The sequence below is a fragment of the Centroberyx gerrardi genome, chromosome 10 (assembly GCF_048128805.1).
Source record: "Centroberyx gerrardi isolate f3 chromosome 10, fCenGer3.hap1.cur.20231027, whole genome shotgun sequence".
Taxonomy (NCBI): Eukaryota; Metazoa; Chordata; class Actinopteri; order Beryciformes; family Berycidae; genus Centroberyx; species Centroberyx gerrardi.
In genome coordinates this window covers 13,909,194-13,933,130 of record NC_136006.1, presented here as the reverse complement: position 1 = coordinate 13,933,130, position 23,937 = coordinate 13,909,194, and the positions used below count along the sequence as shown (strand labels likewise).

The following is a 23,937-nucleotide window of genomic DNA, read 5'->3' as shown; positions in this document are numbered from 1 at the left end:
GCCATGCATTCCCAGTCTCCCGCTGAAGAGACCAGGAAATTGCATTAGTATTCAGCAGATGCTGCGAGTCAGACCGACTGCTGCTGTGCTGACTGCAGGGAATTGGGAGTCGGTAGGGCTCTATTGACTCAGTCTGGCCGCTAACCAGACAACTAGCGTTAGTACCCCCTTTCCTTCCCTAAACACATTAAAATACAATTTGACACCCGAGTTGCCGGTCACAATGAATGACAGAAAACCACTAACAGTCTCTCCATATTAGACACAGTGCGCAAAGTGCACAGAGGCAAACCCCTTCACATCATATGGACGCTCATATGATAATTTGATAGCTCAAATTAAAGGAGGGTGGATCATTAATGAAAGTCCTTTCTAGGCCTCTGCCTTGTTATGTTTGGAGCTCGGTGGCCTGCTGGCCTGGGGACAAGCGGGTTTGTGGGAACATCACTGACGTAGGTGCTGTGCTCCTGCAGACTGGCTGGGTGGCTGGGTGGCTTGCCGAGTTGCTGGCTGGTTGAGTGGATGCACAGTTCTGTGGGCTTCCTGTCTGGTGAGGCTCCAACTAAAGCAAAGAACCACTTCTACCAGCCTTCATGTCCTCCCAATGCTAATGAACTGTGACAGGCACTCAGCTTGCTGGGGTCAGGTTACCCTGTGTCTACAGCCATGCTCCCTCTCTCTCTTTCTCTTTGTGTGTGTGTGTGTGTGTGTGTGTGGATGTTATTAATGGGGTGCTGTTGAGGAGGAGGGAGGCAGCTTTTCACCAACACCTGACCGCATCCAACCTAAAACATGGCAGACCACCCTCACTAATACACACACACTTCGTTTGACTCATTAGTAAATGCCACAGTAATTACAGTGTTACTATGACAGTGTAAGCAGGAATATGACAGGTTTGACATAAACAAATAGACTTAGATTGCGTTCCACTGTCAGGTGCTGCAAACACAGTAAATTTACATTTACATTTATTAATTCTCATTGCAACTTCAAAACTAATTCAGAAATCTAAATTCACCTGAATAAGTGTCCTTCTAGCCAATTAATGTAGAGGCCTTACCAATTTGGTTTTAGTGTGCAATAAATTTGCTTACTGAAGTAAGTCAATAAGAATGAATTACAAAAACACCTAGCCTAAGAAAGTATATCCTAAGAGGCATGACTATAAACCTTGACCTTTTTGGATTAAAAGCCATATTAGTTATTTAAACTGGGTTTCAGTAATTCTTTTTCAAAAGACGGACATTATCCCTATCGGTACATGCCCAATGAGGCTGGGTAAATAAATCAGCAGACTGCAGCAGCAAGTGTGTGTGTCATCCCATGGTCTTTCTGGGTGTTGTCCAAGGTATCTTCCTAAAAGGCTATACTTAGAAAAGCCCTTGCTGAATTAGAAACAGAAACACAACAGAAACACAAAGATTTTTTTACACAGCACCACGCTCACTGGCATTTTGTAAGCTCAGTCACATCCAATTATCCAAAAAGCAGCCATCGTGGGCTACATGTAGTGTTGCTATGTAGTGGGTCCAATACTATACTCAAAAGCTGCTGAGCATGTAGCCTACCTAGCAGTCGATCTCTAACTGCCGCTCATCCCAAGGTCATATACTGTCTGGTCTTTTTTAACAAGGGTTTGTGGCTTTACACTGAATTGGCGATTGACATCGGAGAATTAGGGCTTATGGGAAAATGACCTGCTCCATATTTAATGACCAGAGATCTGATGGACATCCTCCATGCCATTCCCACACGGCACGTAAGCGAGGCAACACCTAAATAAAACAGACGGAATCCCTAAAACATTTATTGTCTATGCATTACTGTGGATAAAAACCACCACAGATTGCAGAACTCATGACCAGCAGCTTAAATCTTTAACAGTTGCTAATGATATCAATTTAACCTCAACGCTTTACTGATAGTAGGGCCTGAAGGCCCAGGAATACGGCTAGAATTTATATGTGTCCATCCAGTTAGCCTCTCATTAGGCAGCATGACTCATGAAAGGAGCAAAAACAGACGGTTGGCTCGAAGCCCACCAACCACCCACCACGTTCCAGGAGGTCTGTGGAGGAATGGCCTTCACAGCACAGCTGGCTAGAAAAGCAAACAGATAGCCCACATGATAGGCCTACTTCATTTTGGTGTTGTGACGAGGAGGAAAAGACGAAGACTAAGCCAAGTTGACAAAACCTTGAGATCTATCAATTACAATGCCTGACAGTGAGTCTAAGAAATGAAACATTGTACACTATTGACCATGCATACAGTAACCCTAACTGACCACTATGTGTTGCAGCAGAAAAGTTTATCATGGTCAAGGTCCATTAAAAGTCTAATTTTATCCTCAAAGTAAAAAAAGACTTTTAAAAAATTAAAAAAATTAAATTTGGGCGCATTGCTGCACCTACAAATAATTGTCATGGTGCCACTTGAGAAGAATTCCCTGGGATGTCCTGTCTTGTCTGTGCCTACAGCCCTGCTTCTCCCTGCAGGCTTGTCTGCACTTTGCATATAAAGCGCAGCCACCCTGCATCATGATACACAGAAAACTGTTGCCAGGCCAGGCAGCACAGAACGAGCCTTTATACATTTCACTGAACTATGCCCAAAGTATGCATCTCTAATGATCCAAGTTTGCTCCAAAGTCCTATCCCCAGCTACGAGAAACACTACTGAACAGGAGCTCAGTTTTACATGCAGGTGTAAAACTGGTGCTGGTTGCCTGGATGACAACTGGATCATTTTTCTTTCTTCCTAGCGAGACAGTGCGTGCATATAGTGTGGGAAATTTATGCATATTCGTTAATCATTATTTAAGCCTTGTCTGGCTGTGTTAATTGTGATTGATACACAGTCCTTTGTATTAATTGCATTAATTATGTTCATTACCTTAATGGCCTGCATATTGTGATTTCTGTTCTTCCCTCTCTTTAGAAAACCGTGCTTCACATGCTGCATACCTGACAGATAATACTGCATCAGGAATCCGCCTGTGTTATATTAGACCCCAACTGGACTGTTCTGTAATCCCCTGCAAAGAACTATGATAATTATACACCAGCGAACCGCTACCCTTGTCTGGCTTTGATTATTACTCACAAGAGCCCCACAGTGACTCAGACATTTTAACTCAGACTAGCACACAACAAATACACGTTTTTTCAGACCCCTTTGTTGTGATCTGTTCTGTTTTAGCCAATCAAACGTCAGCGTGACTTTGTTAACCTCAAAGCTGCTTTTTAATTGGGTAAAATCAAATCCCCTTCTCCAGACTTCCTCTCACAAGATATGTATATTCCCCATCCTGGCTTCGAATTAACATTTGACTCAGGAGGAACGCTGCCTTCAAGTGCTGTCGGATATATTGTAATTTAAATTTGAGCGCACATGAACGACCCAACAAACTGCTACATACAACAAGGAAAGTCGGGATTTTCTATGATAGCAGAGTTGCCAAGATGTGATGTTTAGGAGATAGAAAAGCATGGTTAAAAGTAAAAGTCATCCATTTTATTTTATGTCATTGTTTGGCATTGTCTTTAAGTAATTAATATTGATGTATGTTTCTATTTTCCATATTGAGATATCCAGTATACCCAGAATATAAAATTGTAAAAAAAAAAAAAAAAAATAGAATTGCACATTTTTCAATAAAAGAAATTGCTGCTTCTTAAATTTTTTGGGAGTACTTCTGAAGTTTTGCTGGTTCTTCTAAGTTTCTGAGGCTGTGACCGCCAGGGCTACCAACTAAAAAACTTGACTTGGAGCCCTGTTAGGTACTTGTTGCATCAGTGTAGCTCAAAACCATGCTACCATGGTGAAAAAACAAAAAGACAAACTTTCACAAAAGCAACAATTTATCTAAAACGTCCACCTTATTAACTCACATTCACAGGCCCATGCATCACTTTGTTAACCTCCTCCAATGTACTTATTATACACGACAACAGGACGGAGAAATCTAAGAAAGTGTGCAATGCAGCACCTCTCTGCCGCCCACCTCCTCTCAGATGTCTTTCAGAGCAGGGATTGATAGGTCCCTGGGGTGCTGGGCTACAATGAGTGCGAGGCACGCCCCCTCTCTCCTCTTTCTTCATTCTCTACCATGTACCCCGCTATTGCTCCGGGACCTGAAAACACTACAATCTGCATGCAATGGTGAATTTCTCTGGGTCACGTCAGAGCTTATTGCTTTACTCTATTTAAGACAAAGACAAAAGTCGGTGCCTCTCATTGCCCTCAGTGAGGGGGCTGGATTTTTTCAGCTCAGCTGTTGCACATCCAGACAGCCAACCAGACGGAAGCGAAGGCAGTCGAGAGTCTGGGAAAGGGCTGGACTGGGCTCCGTGAAAGACTTGGCCCTCTCGCATTACTCTATTCCCTCATCGTTTCCTGAGCTAGCCAGCACATCCAGCATTACTTGATCCCAATCAGCGCCAACGCAACCAGCAGAACACTGTTATCTCAGCTTTCGTAAGCAAGGCATAGACAGAAACTGACTGACCAAACCAAACTAATGACCCTAACAAATCCAATCACTTTTGGTTGTATGCTGTGAACGCCTAGGCCAGTTTGTATTATTCAAAGCAATTTTCCAACCTAACATACTGTTCATCTCTTGTTCTTCAAAATTGTCTTTCCAAATCAGGGTTTTCAGGCACCGGTCTACATGCCACAACAAGAAAACCCATGACAGCGTCAGGTATTGATGACTAGTCGTAACAATCTTTTTCAAATTGCTCAATATTCCGGAAATGACTAGATCATGCGCTGTTCTCTCACACAATGCTCACTTCATCAGTCACAGGGGACATTATGTTTTTAAGGCGGTTACACAGTTATAATGGGGTCAGTGCTGCAGGCTATGTTATATTACAATAGTCTCTGAGTTGTAAAACACTTGTCCAGGTGCACCGATGTGTGATCCAAGAGAGCACAACACCATAAAAAGACAGACAATAACTATCGCCTTGCATGTGCTGCAATTTGTGGCCCACACTACTAATCTAAATGGCTGCATTCCAGTTCTTGATCCTATTCAAGTCCACGGGGGCAAGGATAGGAATAAGAAGTGGAAGCGCCCTGCAGCTCCCGCCTACAAGAATCAAAATCTTTCATCTCCATGGTGGGGGTAGAGCGCCACAAGTGCAGCCATCAGGGTGAAAGCAGTTAGGAGTAGGACCGCCTCTAGCCATGCGCTATCCAAACCGAGCTGTCCTCCCCTCATTAGCGCAGCGTGTCTCCATAATCCTTGGCATTCTGCGGGGGCACAGGTGTCCCTCGTCTGTCCTCAGATTAGCTTTGTAATCCCCAGGACCCCCTGCCCCGGCTCACAGGCCCGTCTCAGCAGCCTCCTCAGTCAAGACAGTAGTGTTTATGTTTGTGAAGCTGTTCAGTGGAATGCCTGTAGACCAAATGGTGAGTTCAAATGTTTGAGCTCGGCCTCTCATTTCCCCCCCCAATCACATTCCAACAAAATTCCAGTCCTGTGCCTCGGTGGTGATCAGTGTGTCCGGATAGAAAAGGAGCAACCGCATTCTAACCTTAGACAGATAGTGAATAGGCCATATCTACCACTGCATGAAGCCTTACATTCACTAACAAGAGCTCATCTGTCTCTGGGCTGCTGATAAATCACATGCCATTTGATATCTGGGTATAGATGTTACATTGTATGTTAAAATTGAGGGTAAAATGACTTGATATAGGATGGCTTGCATGCTGAAATGTATCCAAATACCAGACATGTTGTGGAGTGGGTTTGGAGCAGCAGGAAGTTGTCCAAATAAAACAAGTGATACATGCACACAGAGGAGGTCTAGTCAGGCCAGATGTTGGGTTGCGAAAGTGCATGGACTGAGGTGGAGTCCATGTTCCAGTTCCAGGGAACAAAGAATATGAATCAGAAAAGTTGTTTATCTAAAAGATAAACAATGGCTCAAGGGAAGCCTAAATGCAGTGGGTTATGGAAATGAAATCATCGGTTTACTTAAAATCTATTAAACAACGTTTCAAGAAAACACTACCAGAAAAAGTTTCATTACTCCTATATTCGTAACAGTTCATTTCAATAGGCGACAGCAGGGTGAATGGGAAATGACCCTATCACACATGGGATGCTTGAATCTCAGAGCTCACAATAAAGAATTTGAAGACTGGCTTAATACTACCACTAAGCGTAATCCTTTTAGACATTGTAATCTGATTTGTTCTATTTACCACAACATCCCAAGATACACGCCCATACATTCACAGCAAAACCTTTGATGTAGCAGGACATAATGTCATGGCAAATAACACTGCATGTAATCCAGCCTAGTCACTTGAATTGTTTCTGCGCAGTCGTCCAATTTATCAGGCCAAAATGAAAGGACTGCCCCGTTAATATAACCCCAAAAAGTTCTAAACTTGCCTTAGGATATTGTAAGTATTATATTATAAGTATAAGTACAATACAATATAACATCAATACAACATAAAAGCAACGCTTTTTCCCCACGCTGGATGATTCAAACAGTACTTTAGGCCTTGGCACTGACATGGCCTCTAAGTGACAGGGAATGGGAAGTGAAGAGGTATTCATTCAATGATTACTGAATGATATGTAGCGATTTGCTTACTTTGCTTACTAACAGAATACCATTTGAGGCATTCAACATAAGATGATGACAGACTCAGACTATTAAAGTGGGAAAGATGCTTTACTAACAGGGTCTGGCTTGCTGTCAAACATGCGCACTAATAACAGGCCTAAACATCTGCACATACTGAGGAAACCTAAACCGTAGCGGCCTGCTTTCTGTTTGGGTTTGCCAATATGGAAAACACTCAGGCAAGCTTAACTGTTGTTTGGAGATATCAAATTATTACACTCTAGCATTTCATTCAGTAGCAGGCAGCAGCCTGAACACCTTGTTGGCCCGGAGCTGTCAAAACAGGTTAGGGTTCTTCTTTGCTCTATCAGTGCCTCTGGAATAGTCTTGGCAGCAGTGCTAACACTTCTGACACAGCTGTGGGCTCAACTCTAGCAAAGAGAAACAGATGATTACCGATTAAAACCCAGGACCCAGTAATAAACCATAACCCTGTAATCCTGCGGCGGTGATTCCCCTGACATCTATGACCATCACCGCTCCAACGCTGAGGAATTCTGAACAAAGAACGGTACAAATAACCCTCCTCTTCCTCCTCCTTCTCCTCCTCCTCCTCCCTATAATGAGATGACTGATGCTCTCTGAACTGCAGGTGCCCACCACAGAAATGTGCATCTGTATCATCCAATCTACATAGGCTATGGGAGCTTAAACAACTTCAAATATATACAGTATATATATATATATATATATATATATATATATATATATATATATATATGTATATATATATATATATATATTAGTGTAGCCTATATATATATATATATATATATATATATATATATATATACATATATACACACACATACATATATATATATATATATATATATATATATATATATATATATATATATATATATATATATATATATATATATATATATATATATATATATATAGGCTACACACCAACTTGAATGTGGCCAATTTTGAAAACAACATCAAAGGCTTGACTGAGTTTCAAAACAAGTTAAAAACAACACTACACCCTAGTCAAAAAAAAAACAAAAAAACAGGAAGTTCTACGCTTATTTCAAGAGGCTGTTTTTTTATACCCCTGCTTTGGCTTTTGAGTTTTTCTGGCATTACATATCTTAATCTAAATCCTTTGCCATGAGACCTAGGCTGGTTTACTCCACCCTGGTTTCATGACTGTGTGTGTGTATGTGTGGTGTGTGTGGGGGGCCCAGGGTGAGGCACATCTTCTATCCAATAAGCCTGTAACAACAGATTGCTGCATTGTCTGGAGCCTAAGGAGCTGTCACCGGGGCCTATATCAAACCCTGGCAAAAAGCATGGGAGTACATTCAAATGCAACAGGACCTCCCATTCTGCACTGCAGATGTTGCTTCTGGCAAGACGTTAACCAACAAAACCTTCCTTTTTGACTCTGGCAGCTTCAAAGCCAGCACATGTCCCAAAAGATGGCTGAGAATCATTCGGGACAAAACGTAAAAGCTTAAAAAATGACTATGGCTACCTTAAAGAAAACTTCTAAATAACGTAAATATTTCAGCACAAGTTATGGATGAAGTTATGGTGTTATACGTTATGGCTCTGCACGCTTTCCTACATTTGGAGGGGAGCATACAGTCGGTCTGGATACAAGGTTGTAAAAACTGGATGGACGTCTGCTGACTTCTCCAAGATGTCAGCCAGTAGACCATAACTCCTGGCAAATATACAGGCGTCATAGAACAGTGTTAAGCAATTCCAAAAAGCTACACAAAGGCAGTAAATAAGCCAAACAAACAAAACCGTTATAAGGAGTTGGCAATTCAATGGTAGCCTAATATCAAAATGTAAACATACTTGATATAGACTAGCTCAAGGCCCTAAAATGAAAAGGGCAACAACATAAATACCACAAGATAATGAAGGCCCTGCCGCCACAACACACTGATACTAATTTGTCAGAATGACACGGAGATTTGAGGGCTAACTTTGCTTTTGATTTTGACTGGGTTTCTGATAAAGTTTAACACCATGAACATAAATTAATCCTTAACACTATATAACAAAACAGACACTCTTGCACAGCACTTGGGCCAAACAATCTCATTTTATAGCACAGCTGTCACCTTGGACCCTGGACAGAGCCAGACTATAACGCACTTCACCACAGAGCTGCGACTCTCCCCTCCTTTTGTGTGGCCCTTGTGCCAGTCCTGCTGGACAACGCTGGCAACTGGCTGTGACCAACATAAAAGCACCAGACTTGGTCTTTCCCAAACTGCGTCATCTTACACCTGCTCCTTACACAGGAAGACCCACAGGAAAGACAGTACTAGCCAAGTCCAAGGGTGCATCCAAAACTAAAGGCTATTGTCCTGATAGATGTCAAAAAGCTGCTGGAGAACGTTTCTGTTTATTTGGAAATGGGCCTACTTTTTGTCCTACTTTTCAATTTAATTGGCATTCAGTATGACATTACACTGACATCAAGTAAAAAGCTCAACTGCTCCTGCTATTCTGTAACTGAGACAGAAGGTCGCCATGCAGAATCCCACTAAGACTCATCTCATTAGTCCAGCACCCAAACAACAGTCAGGGACTGTTGTATGGATCCTAAGAAACTAAGCACAGGTGATCAAAGACGATCTTACTTAAAACCCTCAGTGAGGTTGATCCCCATTTTGTCAGTATCTTTTTGCTTGATCGGTGCTGTGCAGTCCATGCCACCCACGCAGCAGTGGAGAAATCAGACCAACACCATAACCACCCCCAAATGTGCAAATGTCAAAACCGAACTGAGAACAACAATACTGATTGAAGCCCCAGTGGTTTCAACTCAATGGAGCCTGCACACAGCCAAAGGACCCGTTCCCACACAATCAGCTGACCCTCTGCCAGCCAGGCAAGAGGCCTTCAGGCTCTGCTGCAAGGCTTTCAGCAGCACATTATCGCACACCACCGCAGCACCTCACAACTCTTCTCAGAGGCTACACTGGCCAGCACACTGGCTGCCGGGTCTCATCTCTCCCCAAGCAGCTCATGCTAGACTCTGTTACGGCTAATTGGTGGGTGAGCATCCTGGGGCTCTGACACCACGTTGCTGCTGCTGCCACTCAATCAAGCCTCCTACAGAAACACACATGCATGTACGCACAGACACACACACACACAAAAACATACTACAGTGTACTGGGCATGGTGGTGGCCTCTCGCGGCCCGCCGGGTCTGGGTGCAGTGCCAGGCTCTGTCTTGGGCTCTCCACAGAATAAAGAGCAGCTCTGTTCCCCGGGCCTGCTGCACGAGATTCAGCTACTGTTCGCCCTCTGCTCCACAGAGAATGCCCATTGTTCTGCTTTTTAATGAAGAAGAGTCAACATGAAAATCATGCTAGCCTCGTCATTTCCTGGGTTCCAGGTTGAACCACAGCGAGCTTGGGCCTCTCAATGTGACGAATTAGACTTCAGCTGAACATGAAGGCTATTGATGTGATAAATCTAGGGGGTTGATTTCAAATACACTGTCTCACGGCAGAAATAACAGCAGCGCGCGACCCTTCGGCAGCCTTTAAACAAAGCAGCTTAGATGTAATCTGGCCAGACTATTGAGAGGAGCAGCTATAACAACAGCTAAGCCTATAGTCCCCATATGGCATTTAAATAATGGCCGCAAACTTCTCTGCCTTCAAACTTCACTGACAGCAAAGTCATGCTATTCAGCAAATACTCTGCGGCCCTTAGATGAAGGCGCATGATCTCCTAGATGTGGGTACAATTTAATTTGATGACAACTCTATGGTTAGCTGAGGCAGAGGAGCAGCCATGAGGCCTGAGCTACATTCTTGTTGCACAGAGTCATCTTCCTGTGTTGCAGTGTAATGCATAGACCAACCCATACATGTGACTCACACAGATTGAGTATTTTCCAATCATTTCACATGGTGCTTTCAGCCAGAATGCACTTAGCCAGACACAAATGCCACTTTATAGCCTCGCCTACATTCTCTAATGCTTTGCTAAATGATAGTGTTGGACTATTGATTAGGCAATGAGTACAGAGTAAATTGATCTAGAAGGATATTGATATTACCATCCATAAAATACCTTCACTGGGATATCAGCATTGTGTTGTACATAGTAAACATTAAGAGCGCTGCCCTAGTACTAGACAGTCTTTCCTTATTATTAGGCCGAGTGCAGCCCATCTTATTTTCCTCCTAGCAAGACTCGTGTCACAGATGCTATGGCAACCACAAGAGAGGTGCAAGCTTGCAGACATGCTTCCAACAGAAAGCATACTGCCATTTTCCCCTTGACACTATATGGGAAAATCTAAACCCACGGTACACTAAGACTAGTAACATTCAAAACAAGAAATACTAAAGAGAAACGAGGCCTTGGACACAGAGAGCAAATTGCTCATTGAAAAACTTGCGAACAGAGATTAAATTTCTGTTTAGGCCTGTGTGGAAAACTACCCGCCTCCAGTATCTTAGACAATGAACGTTTGAGTCTAAATTATGCCTCTCTTCATGGTCAAGGTCACATGTGAATTAGCCTCTCTTATCATGGCAGAAGCCTTGCATTACAATTAGCCTATGTCTAGTTCGAGTATCAGCTTTGGCCCTAGGGATTCTCAAGACAGAGACTTCAACGGGAGCTTTTCATTTAGTTAAAAACAGCCGATTCAGCCAGCAGCAAACCTTGACTTTTTCCAGTAAGCACTCATACACAGCCAGCTCACTGTATCTGACAAGCGAAAGGCAAAATTGAGTTTAACAATCAGACTGGAAGCACTGAAAATGCAAGATGCCTTACAGAGCGCAAGCTAGCAAACAGACTGCCTGGTAGTTGTTGGTATCCTACTAGAAAACCTAGTCAAAGCAAGGATGTTGAAATTAGACTGAATTAAACTTAAAAAGGAGAATACCAATGTCTACAGCCCATTTACTACTGTTTTTCAGCATTTACTTATGTTTGTTTATGTTTTTAAAACACAAACTTTACGGTGTCAGACCTAGCTTGAAATTAACTCCTCTCCCGGCTAACAAAGACGTCCCACATTAGAAGACACAGATGTGACAATAAAGTTTGTAAAGCCACATGTTTTGAGGGATTATTTCCTGGCGGAGGCTTCCATTTCTCCCTGTGGGTGTCAGGTGATTGACAGTAAGTAGGGTGTAACATAATGCACACACTGATATGAAAACACTCAACTCGAGCACAACGAAATAACTATTTAACAAAAACTTTAACAAAACCACGTTAAGGCTTCATGTTTACTTTGATGGCTTATCTAGCTGCGACAAGTCTGTGGAAATAGTTTTTCATACTGAAGGGCAGCAAATGGCTTCTTCTGAAGGGAGGAAAACGAGCCCTGATATCTTCACCTATGCTGACTGTGTGTACTTCTGGTTTGGTTTGGTTCTGGTTTGTCAGTGTAATCACCATCCAATTCCTATCGTGCAACATATGCCAATATTGTGCACTTGTAGGTCTAATAATCAACTCGTACAGCAGATGTCCAATTCATACTGAATGAATTAGCCTTACTTAATAATACAATGCTGGTACACAGGAGTCTAATTGAAACACAGACAGCTACTGTGGATATCAGCAAATGTGCCCAAACCCAGAGGGCCTGCACTGTGTCTGCACAGGAGCAGCGGCTCTACATCCCTGCGGGTTTTCAGCCAGTCTGCTCAGATGATGGAAGTCATGAGTCAAGGTCTGAAAGGAGCTGCTTTTCATAGCACACAGCACGGACCTGAAGTCAGATGTGTCCTTGCTAGAAATTACAGGGTCTACAGAGAGGTCAGTGCTTTAATGTGGTCACATACAGCACAAGCCTTTAATCCAAATGGTTCCCTACAGTGATCCAGGGCTAGGCTGTTGATCAAACCTATTCAGGGTGGCAGCTTAGCCCTTATGTAAACATCACTGCTGCTATTCCATCACCTCTGGCTCCACAACATGTGGAAGGAAAACTACACTATACTGCAAACAGACCAGTCAAAAATTCACAGAATCATCAGCTAAAAATAGCCAAACAAAAAAAAATGCTACATTACATGAATTAAGGAACAAAACAGCTGAATGGATTAATCAAAACTTTATGGGAGAGAATGTGGCACAGTAAAGCTTATCATTAGCACACAATATGAGGAATGATGTGGAAGAGTAGGTGAAAAGAAACAGTGATCGTTGATCAGCGGCCAAGTACACTTACAATTCTTTTCCACAGCTTTATCAGTGGTTATCACTGATATGTAGGCTACATAGATGACTGAATGGTCTGACGAGGTATCTTCCCGATCATTAGCTATTCAAACTGAAGAGATTCTGAGGTCATCAGAGCCACACGGTGCCACTCACTGAGGCAATCAATGGAGCCGCCCGCCATCAAGCATGGCTGACACGCATCAGGGTTTAAATGGCAGTAAATAACACTAAGTGCTGCGATTATAGCACTAAATTCTCCTAATGCTGAAGGGCTTCCATCCTGCCAAGAGCAAAGGCATCATACTGGCAGCAGGGAGGGAGTGGGGGAGTTTCCTGACATGCTATGAGCATAGTCATTCTGACAGCTAGCCCACTAACTCATCTCTTTTCCTCTTATCCACACCTAGAGTTGGACAGGTGGAGCGTTTTTTGGCATGCGTGGTGAGGATCAGTTCTGTAAACCAACCTTTAGCCCGTTCTCATTCCGATCCCTTCAATTTACTGCTGAGAGCATTTGTCAAACCAGGTGTCAGAGGGAACCCTTTGCGCTCAGAGATTGTAGGACGCAGGTGATCCTGCAAGCAGACGTGATTAAGAAGACGGCTCCAATCCCTTAATAGTGTGACGTCAAACCTCACTACTCCAAAGTCTGCCGCCGCCAACACAGAATAGGATTGATCAGCTTCTGACATGCAGCTATTCCACCCCGACTAGAACACTGTGACACACTATGATCTGACTCCCACAAAAACTTGATCCAATTTTTGTAATTGGCTTACAGGCTAAGAGATCTGTGCCACTGCACCTCTTAAGAAAACAAAGCTATGTCTGTGCCAGAAAAAAGGGTCAACACGCAAAGTCAGAAAATTAAACCCTTTCCCTTTCCTCCAAGACAAGTTTACAGTCGCGCAGCTAAAAACCTGCTTAGGTTTTGCCAAAGTCCAAATCCTTCTGCTGAGGCGCTTGTGTTTACGAGAGCACTAGGCCAGGCAACAATCACGTTTGACCCATATTTTGCCAGCTCATAAATTTCGCCATTACTTCCCTAGTACACTGTTATGCCATTTAGGTCTTTATTCAGTGACTGGAGGGCATTGTACTGGAAATGCCTCTGGTCAGCAAGAAGTTGTCATTTGTTATTCACAGTGAAGGCCTATATGAAGTTACAATGTTTTATAACATAAGATAAGAATACATGATGAACAACACTAGCAGCCCACAAAATGATTACAAACCTCAATAACTGGTTTGCAATGCAGACTTGGTCAATATTAGTAAGGGCAGTGTTATACAGATGAGACCAGTCAAAAGTGTCATCCTCCAATTTCACCACTAGCCCAATTTCCCCATAATTTGTGTCTCTCTCATTGATGACAGCACAGTCTCAAAGTTTTGATTTTGCATTACAAGGTTATTAGTCTGTGTCTACACACATATTAATATTAACCTGAGCTGTTACCAGTTCAGGATGTGACTGATGTTGCAAAACCATCTGGCATGCTCAGCATTCATTTCCAGGTAACATTATTGTTGACACATGAGGATGTGGCTGATCTTGAATGCTGTGCATTAAAAGCTTCAGTAGTGAGCCAGCGCCTGCATTCATAAAGTCATAAAGTTGGACAGGAACGCCATTAAAACAGTAACTTACTGTTTTTGACGGCAGGTGTCTCTTTGAGAGGATTCATGTGGCTACACTTGGAAATTTACAGAAGCATAATTGTAGCTTGACCTATGTGTGTTTAGACTGCACTATCTAAATGAGCAGGCTGCTGTACAAATATTTTGTAATGGGAAATCCCAAGTTGGATCCATGCGTCTTTTTTTCTTTTATTAGGGCCTAGGGAGTGTCAAATGTGATATTTGATTTACATTCACCATGACACACAGCAAAGAGTTTAAAAGTTGGCGAAGACATTTATTGCAACACTTCAAAGACCAACTTGTTGAACGACTGGTTTGAGTGGCTGTTGAATTCAATTTGCGCACGGTCCTGCTACAACTTCATCTCTACTTTGATGAGGATCAAAAGACAAAAATAAAATGCCGCCCAGCCATGATTATGTGTGATGGCATATATCAACAGATGCAACGCGTCCATTCATAGCTTTTACACAAGTAAACAAGTTATTCTGTCGGAATATCTTTTTCAAACAACAAAGGATCAGGCGTGTTGGACAAGACAGAGGTCCAACCTACACACAGCTGTCCCATCCCAGGACACTGAAGCATGGTGGGAACAAAGAGTGGAGGGGGGGGGGATACTCAAATGACCACGAGTTTTGTTTAATATGGGCTTACCAAAACGATAGCAAATCTTTCCTCCAGTTCCCCCGGCTCGGGCATGGGCAGTTTGAGAGGCATGTTGTGGCCCCTGAAGTCAGTGTGCTGGTCCATACTCCCTGCGTTCCCCATGTTTTCACGGCTGGCTCCTGCGCTTCTACCAACGAGTACAACTTTCCCCCTCGACTTCAGAATAAATCTCTGCAAGGCGAAACGAAAATATCCGCACGCCCTTCGTTTTTGCTTTAGTCGTCCTTAGGGCTTCTGTTTATCCCCTTCTTGGTCTCTTCTTCAGCATAAAGCACATGTGAGGAAAGCAGCATAATGCGACGGGTCCGAGGAGGAGGAGAGCCCCTGGTGAGGCATTTTCACAGCAGAATGAGGGACTTGGAAACTTGACTCGATCTACGGACCAAATCAATCCTTTCGCTGTTATCCGTATCTTGCACAATTTCGGCTCCACTCCCAGTTGGTAGTAATGACGACGTGCATGATTCAGGCTTTGCAATCCCCCGTCTGTGAGTGAGCGAAGCTGGCTTACTAATCCCTCCAGTGCTGACCAGCTAGTTAAGGAGGGGGTCCGCACACCGCACACCACACACACACCGCGGCTATACAATCACATCCCTCCCTACAATGAGCCCTTTCAGAGACAAGCCTCCTACTTCTTGGGGCGTAGCTCCAAAAGCCGTAGCTAAGGAGATGATATTTTCTGTGTTGCATTGTGGTACTTTGAGTCCATTGTAAAAGGGGAAAGCAGTGGTTCCCAACCAACTTTGGGTTTAGTGACACCCCCCTCTCCCCCCCTCCTCCCCAGGGGCCCTTAAAGGGGGTTTCAAGGGGTCCCCCAGCCAAAAGAGGGGTAGTTAAAGGGGCTCTATAATAGGAATTCAAATGTTCCTCTATTTATATACATGTATGATCAAAGATGTTTAATGAAGACATTGTTGACATTTGATTTTGTTTGAGAGGTTAAAATTAAAGTTATTGCATTTTTAAAAACCCATCCTTTTTTACAAGCCCATTTGCAGTTGGATGATGAAGTTGGAAAGTCAGAGATGTTGCTACCTGAGTTTCCAAGTTATGACGCAATGAAATGCCTTTAACCTTCTCATAATGGCAGAAAAATCAAGTTTTGTGTCAGTCAACAGTCAGAAAATTGCACCTTTATTTGCACATGCAGCTTGATTACATATTTGTAGTTAGCCAGACTAACCATCATAGCTAACATTTGTTTAAACAAAGTTAGTTAAATTAGCTTAAGCTGCAGGACGTGTTGTCATTTGTCTTCCTGGTTTGATTTTCTGTGAATGCAACACTGTTTAGCAGCCGACTTGGAAGTCCTGGGTGTGGGACCTTTAGACCAGCACGTGAACACACAATAACTCAGTCAATGCGCAGCTGGACTTGGTCTTGACTGGCTGACCTTACTAAACAATTGCTAAAATCCTTCCAACCAAGCAACTTTGCAACATTTGACCTGACACACCCACTGGAATGACTTCATTGTTGTCCAGTCAAGGTTATGACTGTTTTGCCTGTGACGACTTATCAAATTCATTCAATAAATACTCTTCTGACTAAACAACATTTATTTGGAAAACATGACAAACATTATTCTTATCCTGAGCCATGTTTGAAAACCAAGTCATGAATAATAAGGGACCTTTAAATTTCAGTGTTATTTCATTCATGAGACATTAGGACAATGAGATAAGGTATAAAAATGACTATTAAAGCCAGCATGAATGTCAATGCACTAATAATCTGTTTTACATACTGTACTTTTCCATAGGACACTTTACTTCCCAGGGGTCCTTGAGAAGGTTCCAGTGGATCTGCAGCAAAATTAGGAATAGTTAAATTTCACTCTTAATTCATTCACTAGAATTAAAATCTACCACTAGGAGAGAATGTGGAAGAACTGTTCTGATCAGAGGTTTCACTCTCTCTACCTCCTAGTCTTATCTTGTACCTACAGTACAGGACCTCTCCTTGGATTGAGGTCCTTGGGACAAAACTTTCAACAAATGGGGGTCTATAGTCAAAAATGTTGGAGAATCCCTGGGTTAAAGCAATCAGTCAAAGTGACCCAAAATCCCTGGACACGCAGCAGTGTCTCCAGTACCTTTTCTCCGCATTTTAAAACTCAAGAAACACTGAATAACCACAGCTTTATGATAACTTGGTTACTGACAGGCATAGCTTTCCCCCCCCAACATCTTCAACATGTGTTGGGGTGAAATCTGATCTCCTGACAGGGTGTAGTCCCCATTACACACAAGAGGATGACATCAGCAAGCACTGCTCTGGAGAGGATCCAGAAGTTCTCCAGATGCACAGTGGTTTTATTCAGTCCAGGCTGATTCAACAGGGGCGTGTGTCATATCAGAGGTTAGCTGGCTGAACACATTAAGGACGCAAGACACAGCTGACTGACCTCATATATGATCATTACATCTTCCAAGTTATGTTGACGTGGCCTGTCTGAAGCCCCCCTCCCCCACTGTTTTGTCCACTGTGTGTGCGTATGTGTGTTTTATCCACTTGTTCGATTTTATTAACTTAGATGATGCAGTGTTTCCTCCATATCCATTAAACAAATGGGCCAACACAGCAAGAGTGCTACTATCACCGCCAGAGAAAAGGAAAACATTTAAAGAACACCATTTGGCCCTATCAGCACGAATAACTATAGACCCAATGGTTAGAATTTGTTCATTTATCCAAATAAAGTATCAAAATAAGAACAGTTTTATCTCGACAAACAGCATTTGAGCTAAAAGAAGGATGGATGTGGAACCAAAGACAAAATTATCCCCTAGTGAGAAAATGATGGGGGCAAAAATCTGTGGTGTATTTTGAAAGGAGGGCCAAATTTCATTGAATTAGTTGTTATTCACTGATGTCTTTCACATCGGCTGCATTACTTAGCTATCATAAAATAAACTCATATAACAAAATTAGTGAGCATCATTTCACATGGCAATAATCTTCCATTTCTTCCCTCTAAAGCCATATTATAAGTAACTAAGCAATTGGAGTCTCAATAATCCACCCATTATCTTGTCACAATAACGCACAAATAGGCCTACAGTACACTGGCAGCAGAGCTGTGGATGTCACAGGCAAGGCAACAATGAATGAGCACTCCAACAATAACAACAATATATAACGCGTCTTTCCATTAGCTGCGGTGGAGAACAACTGGGGGTAATGTGCTGCCTCACAGGCATCCCGACACAGCTGATGGTGACGCACAGCACAACAAGAATGCAGCATTAAAATGTTGCTGAGACGGGAATGAGATGATGGGAGTCTCGCCTGTTGCTTGAGAGTGTGTGTGTGTGTGTATGTGCTCTTCCAAGGCTCAGGACAGGACAGGAGGGGGCAGAAAGAGAGAAGGAATGGGCAGTGTTCATACAATTAAGGGCTCTGGATATAGGGGCTCAGTTAAGAGAGAGTTAGGGACAGTTACTGATTTCCAGGAGGCCCCAAATCCAGTCGAACCTCAGGCCGCACACACACATACTGGGAAGCAAGGCAGTGGGAAGATGAGTACACAATATTCTTTAGAGCAGACACAGCACACAAAAAAAGCATATACTTGTCACTTTGATGCAATGCAGTAGTCCTGCTTTCAGGGCGATGCATTTTAACCAGACACAACACAGCCAGTCGAGTGTCCTCACTGAAACAAAACATGGAGAGGCTGTGTTGTGCATTGGAGACCAAAGGGAGTGATTGAGTGAATCAGTGGAGGGGGCACCCTGCAGCTGCACATCTCCGAGAAGACTAGAGAAGTATGAGAGAGGCTTCGGATTGCTCCGTGAGGAAATGTAAAATGCAAAGCAGATGCCAAAAATAAAGGCAGCACAATCAAACCACTGTGTAAGGAGCCTCACGGGGACACCATTTCACAGATGTTGCTAAATTTGTCCGCAAAGCAGCCAAAGGAAGTAGTTTTCTTAGTCGAGGGGATGCCAATGTTGTTATGGCCTCCACAAGGCTAGATTGGAGCAAATACAAAAAAGTACATCTTTGTGTCTTGATTTTTGGACTGGAGATTTGAGTTCCTCAACCAAGGAAAGACGTGTAGATGTAACACTGAGTAGGTAGGGATCATTTGTATCTCCATAGAGCAATGGTGCCCTCTAATGTATGACAAGTGCATTGTCCACTGAGGAGTCAGGCTGCATTATTATAAACACAAGCAAAACCTTCTCTTATCTTTCCAGCTCATGTTTTCCATTTTCTTTCAAGGGAGATACCACTCTGTTTAAAAAAAACTTGGGACAACTTGACTCTGTCCCAAGGGTAAAAATTAAAAAACCTAGGAGTCTTGTATATCCTATAGTTGTCACAATGACAGATTAGTGGCCAAAACAAACTCTTCTCACCTCTGGCTATGTGAGACAGCAGTAAACAATAGACCAAACTGTCCTGAGGTATAGGAATGACCATTTCAAAACTCAAAGTCAGTGGTACTCCCCTTTGACTGAGGCCTTTTATTGACTGCACATTTGTTTACAGCCAAGACGTGAATATTGCAAAACATTTGTTCTGGTATGTGTACAGGCTCGCAGCTGAAACAATATCAATTTTATAGCAGGTCCACACAAATGGAAGGTAATATATAATTCAAGAGGCTGAGTATCAAACTATATTTATTGTATACAGTATAAGGACAACAGATAATGTACAAATCAAAGATCTGTGGAATATTTGTTTGCCAATTCCACCCTTCACAATCTGCCAAATCTTATTTTAGAATGAAGGCGGACAATCTCATAAAAGACTGCTACCAACGCACAAGTCTGACTCAGTCAACAAACAATCCTAGTATCTGTCAAGAATGTTTGGATAGATGTTAAAGGACTGTGTTCAAACTGGCAATATAGCAGTGACGCAATACTTGACTGTATGGAATACTCCTATCTTTCAACAAAAACAGAAACAAATCATTCCAGACAAGGGACTAGGAGTTGTTTCTGGACTGTTAAGGTGGATTCTCCATTCTAGGATCATGAAATAGTGGGGGGAAAAGGCAATAATTTAAACCCTAACAGAAGTGTTCTCCTGCTGTGTAGTGATATGAAACCACCGTTAAGAGTTGCAGCCGCCTCTGACATTGCTCTTTTGTATTTACCAAACCATTTTTATTCAGAACACCGTTCATTTAGCATTTTTGGTCCAGAAAACATTACCATACTTTATTTACCATTCAACCAAATCAGCATTGAGAGTGACACTATTGAGGTAAAGCGTCCATATACATATTTCTCTGCACAAGCATCGTTTTTGAGCAAATTGTTAAAAGTTAAAAATGAGCATGGATGAATCTGACAAGTTATTTTGAATGTGTTGTTCCTAAAAAAAGATGACTAAAAATGAGTTACATAAGAAATCTGTCATATAAAGTCTCTCATAGCTATGGATTGAAAGACAACCGTCTCCCATCCAGCATTTTTTTTCTCCACAGCAACGAAGCGAATGCGTCCTATCAGCTACATGACTCAAAACAGTTAATCCTGAATTTGAAAGCTTAGGATCTGGAGGAATAAACAAAAAATGGGTGGATTTTGGCATGTAGTTCACCTTATGATTAATGACAGACATGCAGGAGGTCATCTTTCCATCAAAAAAAAAGAAAAAAAAAAGAAAAAAACAAAAACAACAACCATGATAGGCATTTCACTGCAGGCCATAGCCAATTTGAGATCTGTCCCTGCCTTGGACAATTTCATATTATCCATTTATGTAAATAAAGCAATTGAATGTTTAAAAAAACAAACAAAAAATAAAATAAAAAAATTACCCTGCATCTCAAAGTTAGGATTTGGCCCCAATGAAATAAGCCTACCTTCTTTTATGTTGTGTGGAGCTTGATGTTTGGGTAAGCAGACGAAAAAAATAAAATAAAAAACAGAAATGAACAATTACATAATGAAAAAAAAAATAGTGTGGATGCTCTTCCAAGTGTAGAGTCCTCTGTGAGGCGTGTCCACTTCACACTTAAGAAGAGGCCCCTCCTGTCTGTTGTTGAAATACATCAATAGTGTCTTCATCCTCCATCTCCAGCTGTAAAAACAAATACATTTACATAACTCAACAGTTATTCTCAGGACCCATCAACAATTTATTCTTTGGACAGAGCAAAGTCTCCAATGCATAACGTTTAGCCTAGTGGAAGATCCCTCCATCCTCTATACAGATCCCTGTCTACAGCACAAATTAATGCAAAATCATGAGTTTCAGCTGAAGCCTTTATGGGAGGAATGGCATTATTGGGGATTTTGAAGTGTCATTTGCTTTGAGTTCCTTGTATTTCCCCCCCTATAATTTTCACCTCCCTCTAGTGAAAACACCACACATTATTTTTAATGATTGCCAACTTCACACCTACTGTTCACATCTAACAGACTCTGTCCAGGGAGGAACGGTCAATTTTTTACTTCAGCTACACCCATTTTTCTACCGACTAGACAAATTTGTGATTATATAATTTACACATCTTGTAGGACTCCTTGCAAATTAACCCCCAGAAGAAAACAGAATGAAGTGTTGCAGATTGAACTGTGCTTGAATTTTGTTGTGAATACTTTAATGTGATATGGTCACATTTAACCTGCAACATGCCATCAACAAATACATTGAGCTGGGTGTGAGGATTGCTAACGCTATGTTTTGTGGTTTAACTAATGGGTGGCCTGGCTCGATGGGTGACCTGTGAGACAAGGGAGCAATAATTCTCGCAGGCAGGGATAAGACTGTCAGGCAGGGATAAGACTGCCCACTGAAAAACTGTATTCTCTACTCACATGAATTTCAAGCATTCAATATGGGCAACAGCAATTAAGATAAGGTTGTAACACTCAAGCCAAGCAAGCATAAATGTTTACAGCATGACTTCATAGTGCCTTTCACATCTGACTACATTAGAGGTTTAAGCTTGGTTCATCCTGATCCCAGTCGTATAGTGTCTCTTTGAAAGCAACAAAATGTTTTGAGGACATTGCGGTGGACAGAGAAATCCTTCTGCAACACTTTATAATGGAAAACTGTATGTCATGTTCTATCAAAAACCAAAGGTGTGAGCTTATCGCAAGTCAGTGTTTTGCAATGTTTTTTGATTATTATGAAGGAACTTCCCATTATCTCCCACAATATAATGCAATGTCAGAGGTCTATTCTGCCCTACAAAGTTAAAGGGCAGTAAGTGCTTAAAAATGCCAACATCTTCAACTTCATTATCTCCTGTCCTGACAGAAGTGTTGTTGGTAAAGAAGTGGATAATATATACGGTTTAGTAGCATGTTTAGTAACACCTATGGGTCTACGTTTTGTTAAAATGACATGTAAACTTGAGTCATGTCTGACCTTCGAAAAACACAAAATAGTTACTGTGTTGTTTACCTTTGTAGGGCAGTATTTTAATATAGCCTATATCATGTACAATAATTCAACAAGTAGACCTTGGCAGTGGGTTGGCCAACGGTTAAAGGCTAGACTAGGTGGACTTTTAATAAAGCATGGCATATGGATTTTTCATGATACAGGGCCCAGCTCTGAGGTCACCAACCTGTGCAGGTGTGTCCGTTTCATTGATTGGCTGTCCGTCAAACCTAAACCTTATCTGACGAATTGACAAACCCTGTAAAAGACAGAACAGACAGAAATGGCATTTTAATGAAATTTTACAATTATTTCCAAATAGTAATTGAAACTATGCCTAAAACCAGAATATTACAGGCATCATCTTATTAATTTGATGCATCAATACAACACAAGACTACCACAGTGAGTGAAGTTTCTGCCTTAGTTTTACAGGATGAACTTACCTGTCTTTCGCAGTATGCCTTCATTAATTTGCTGAGCGGAGTGTGCCTTTTGATTTTGAACTGTACAACCGACCCATCTTGACCAGCTACCTTGAGGTTGATATGGTCATTCTCCGTCTTCACACCTTCCTGCAACAGACAGAAACGTCATCGTCAGCAATATAGTAATCTCACTAACCAGCTAGCAAACCAGCCAGACTCATTTACAATAAAGCTTAGTCCTAGAAGCAACGTCGTTAGCTGTAAATACCTACCAACCAGCCGCACACACACGCCTTTCAATCTTCCAGTCCATGGTTAGCATAGCAAGCTAGTCTATGGTTAAACTGGCGCAGAAAGCCACAATGGCGCAAACAAAAAGAACACACATCATTCATTTCACTGTCTATCTATTGTACAGAAATAATCCATAGAGTAATATAGACCGATAAGTAGCAATAGCCGATCCTGGCACTGCAACAACACCAAAAAAACAAGGAGATGTGCGCCTACAACCCAAAGATCCGCAAATTGGTCAACCTTTGTTTTCTCAGTCTACCCGCTCAAATGCGGTATCTGGAGCCTGGCAGCTACGCTAGCTAGATTAGCAAAAAGCTAACGTTAACTTGCAAGTGGCATCATGAGCATCGTTCGAAGCCAGCTAATTCCAAACATAAACAAATTATTGTTTCAAAGAAACAAAAGTACTGACCTTTGGCTTTTCTTCGGACATCCTGCTATTTTTCCAGGACTTTGTTAATATTGTGAAGTCAGATTGTTAGTCGAGAAGCTGGCAGTGTGATAGCGGGTTTTCAGCTCCTCCGTCTCCTTCGATTCGACCAGGAGCGCGCATAGAACTTTGAAATGCAATTGGCTCACAACGGTCACGTGTTCCCCTTTCCTCGGGACCGTGGATACGTGAGCGCGCAAGCCAATTTGCGCATCCCCGTGAGATAGACTAAACAAAAGGACTTTAAAACGAAAGGTTCTTAA

At 42.2% G+C, this 23,937-nt stretch overlaps 3 protein-coding genes across 7 annotated transcripts in view; 1 reads left to right on the top strand and 2 right to left on the bottom strand.

Annotated features, from left to right (window-relative positions):
• fmnl2a (formin-like 2a) overlaps nt 1-15,738 on the bottom strand; it is a 56,725-nt gene extending 40,987 nt beyond the window's left edge. For all 5 annotated transcript variants that reach the window (XM_078286209.1, XM_078286210.1, XM_071918340.2 and 2 more), the window contains exon 1: nt 15,143-15,738. In XM_078286209.1, coding sequence (XP_078142335.1) covers nt 15,143-15,256 — 114 coding nt within the window. In that variant the 5' untranslated portion in view covers nt 15,257-15,738. The remainder of the gene's footprint in view (nt 1-15,142) is intronic.
• glb1l (galactosidase, beta 1-like) overlaps nt 1-23,937 on the top strand; it is a 180,371-nt gene that overhangs the window by 74,446 nt on the left and 81,988 nt on the right. The window lies entirely within an intron of this gene.
• On the bottom strand, nt 19,602-23,781 carry sumo3b (small ubiquitin like modifier 3b). Its single transcript, XM_071918342.2, has 4 exons — nt 23,657-23,781; nt 22,966-23,094; nt 22,707-22,778; nt 19,602-21,205 (listed from the first exon to the last, which is right to left on the bottom strand). The coding sequence occupies exons 1-4, from the start codon at nt 23,675-23,677 to the stop codon at nt 21,140-21,142; spliced, it is 288 nt and encodes a 95-aa protein (XP_071774443.1). The 5' UTR covers nt 23,678-23,781; the 3' UTR covers nt 19,602-21,139.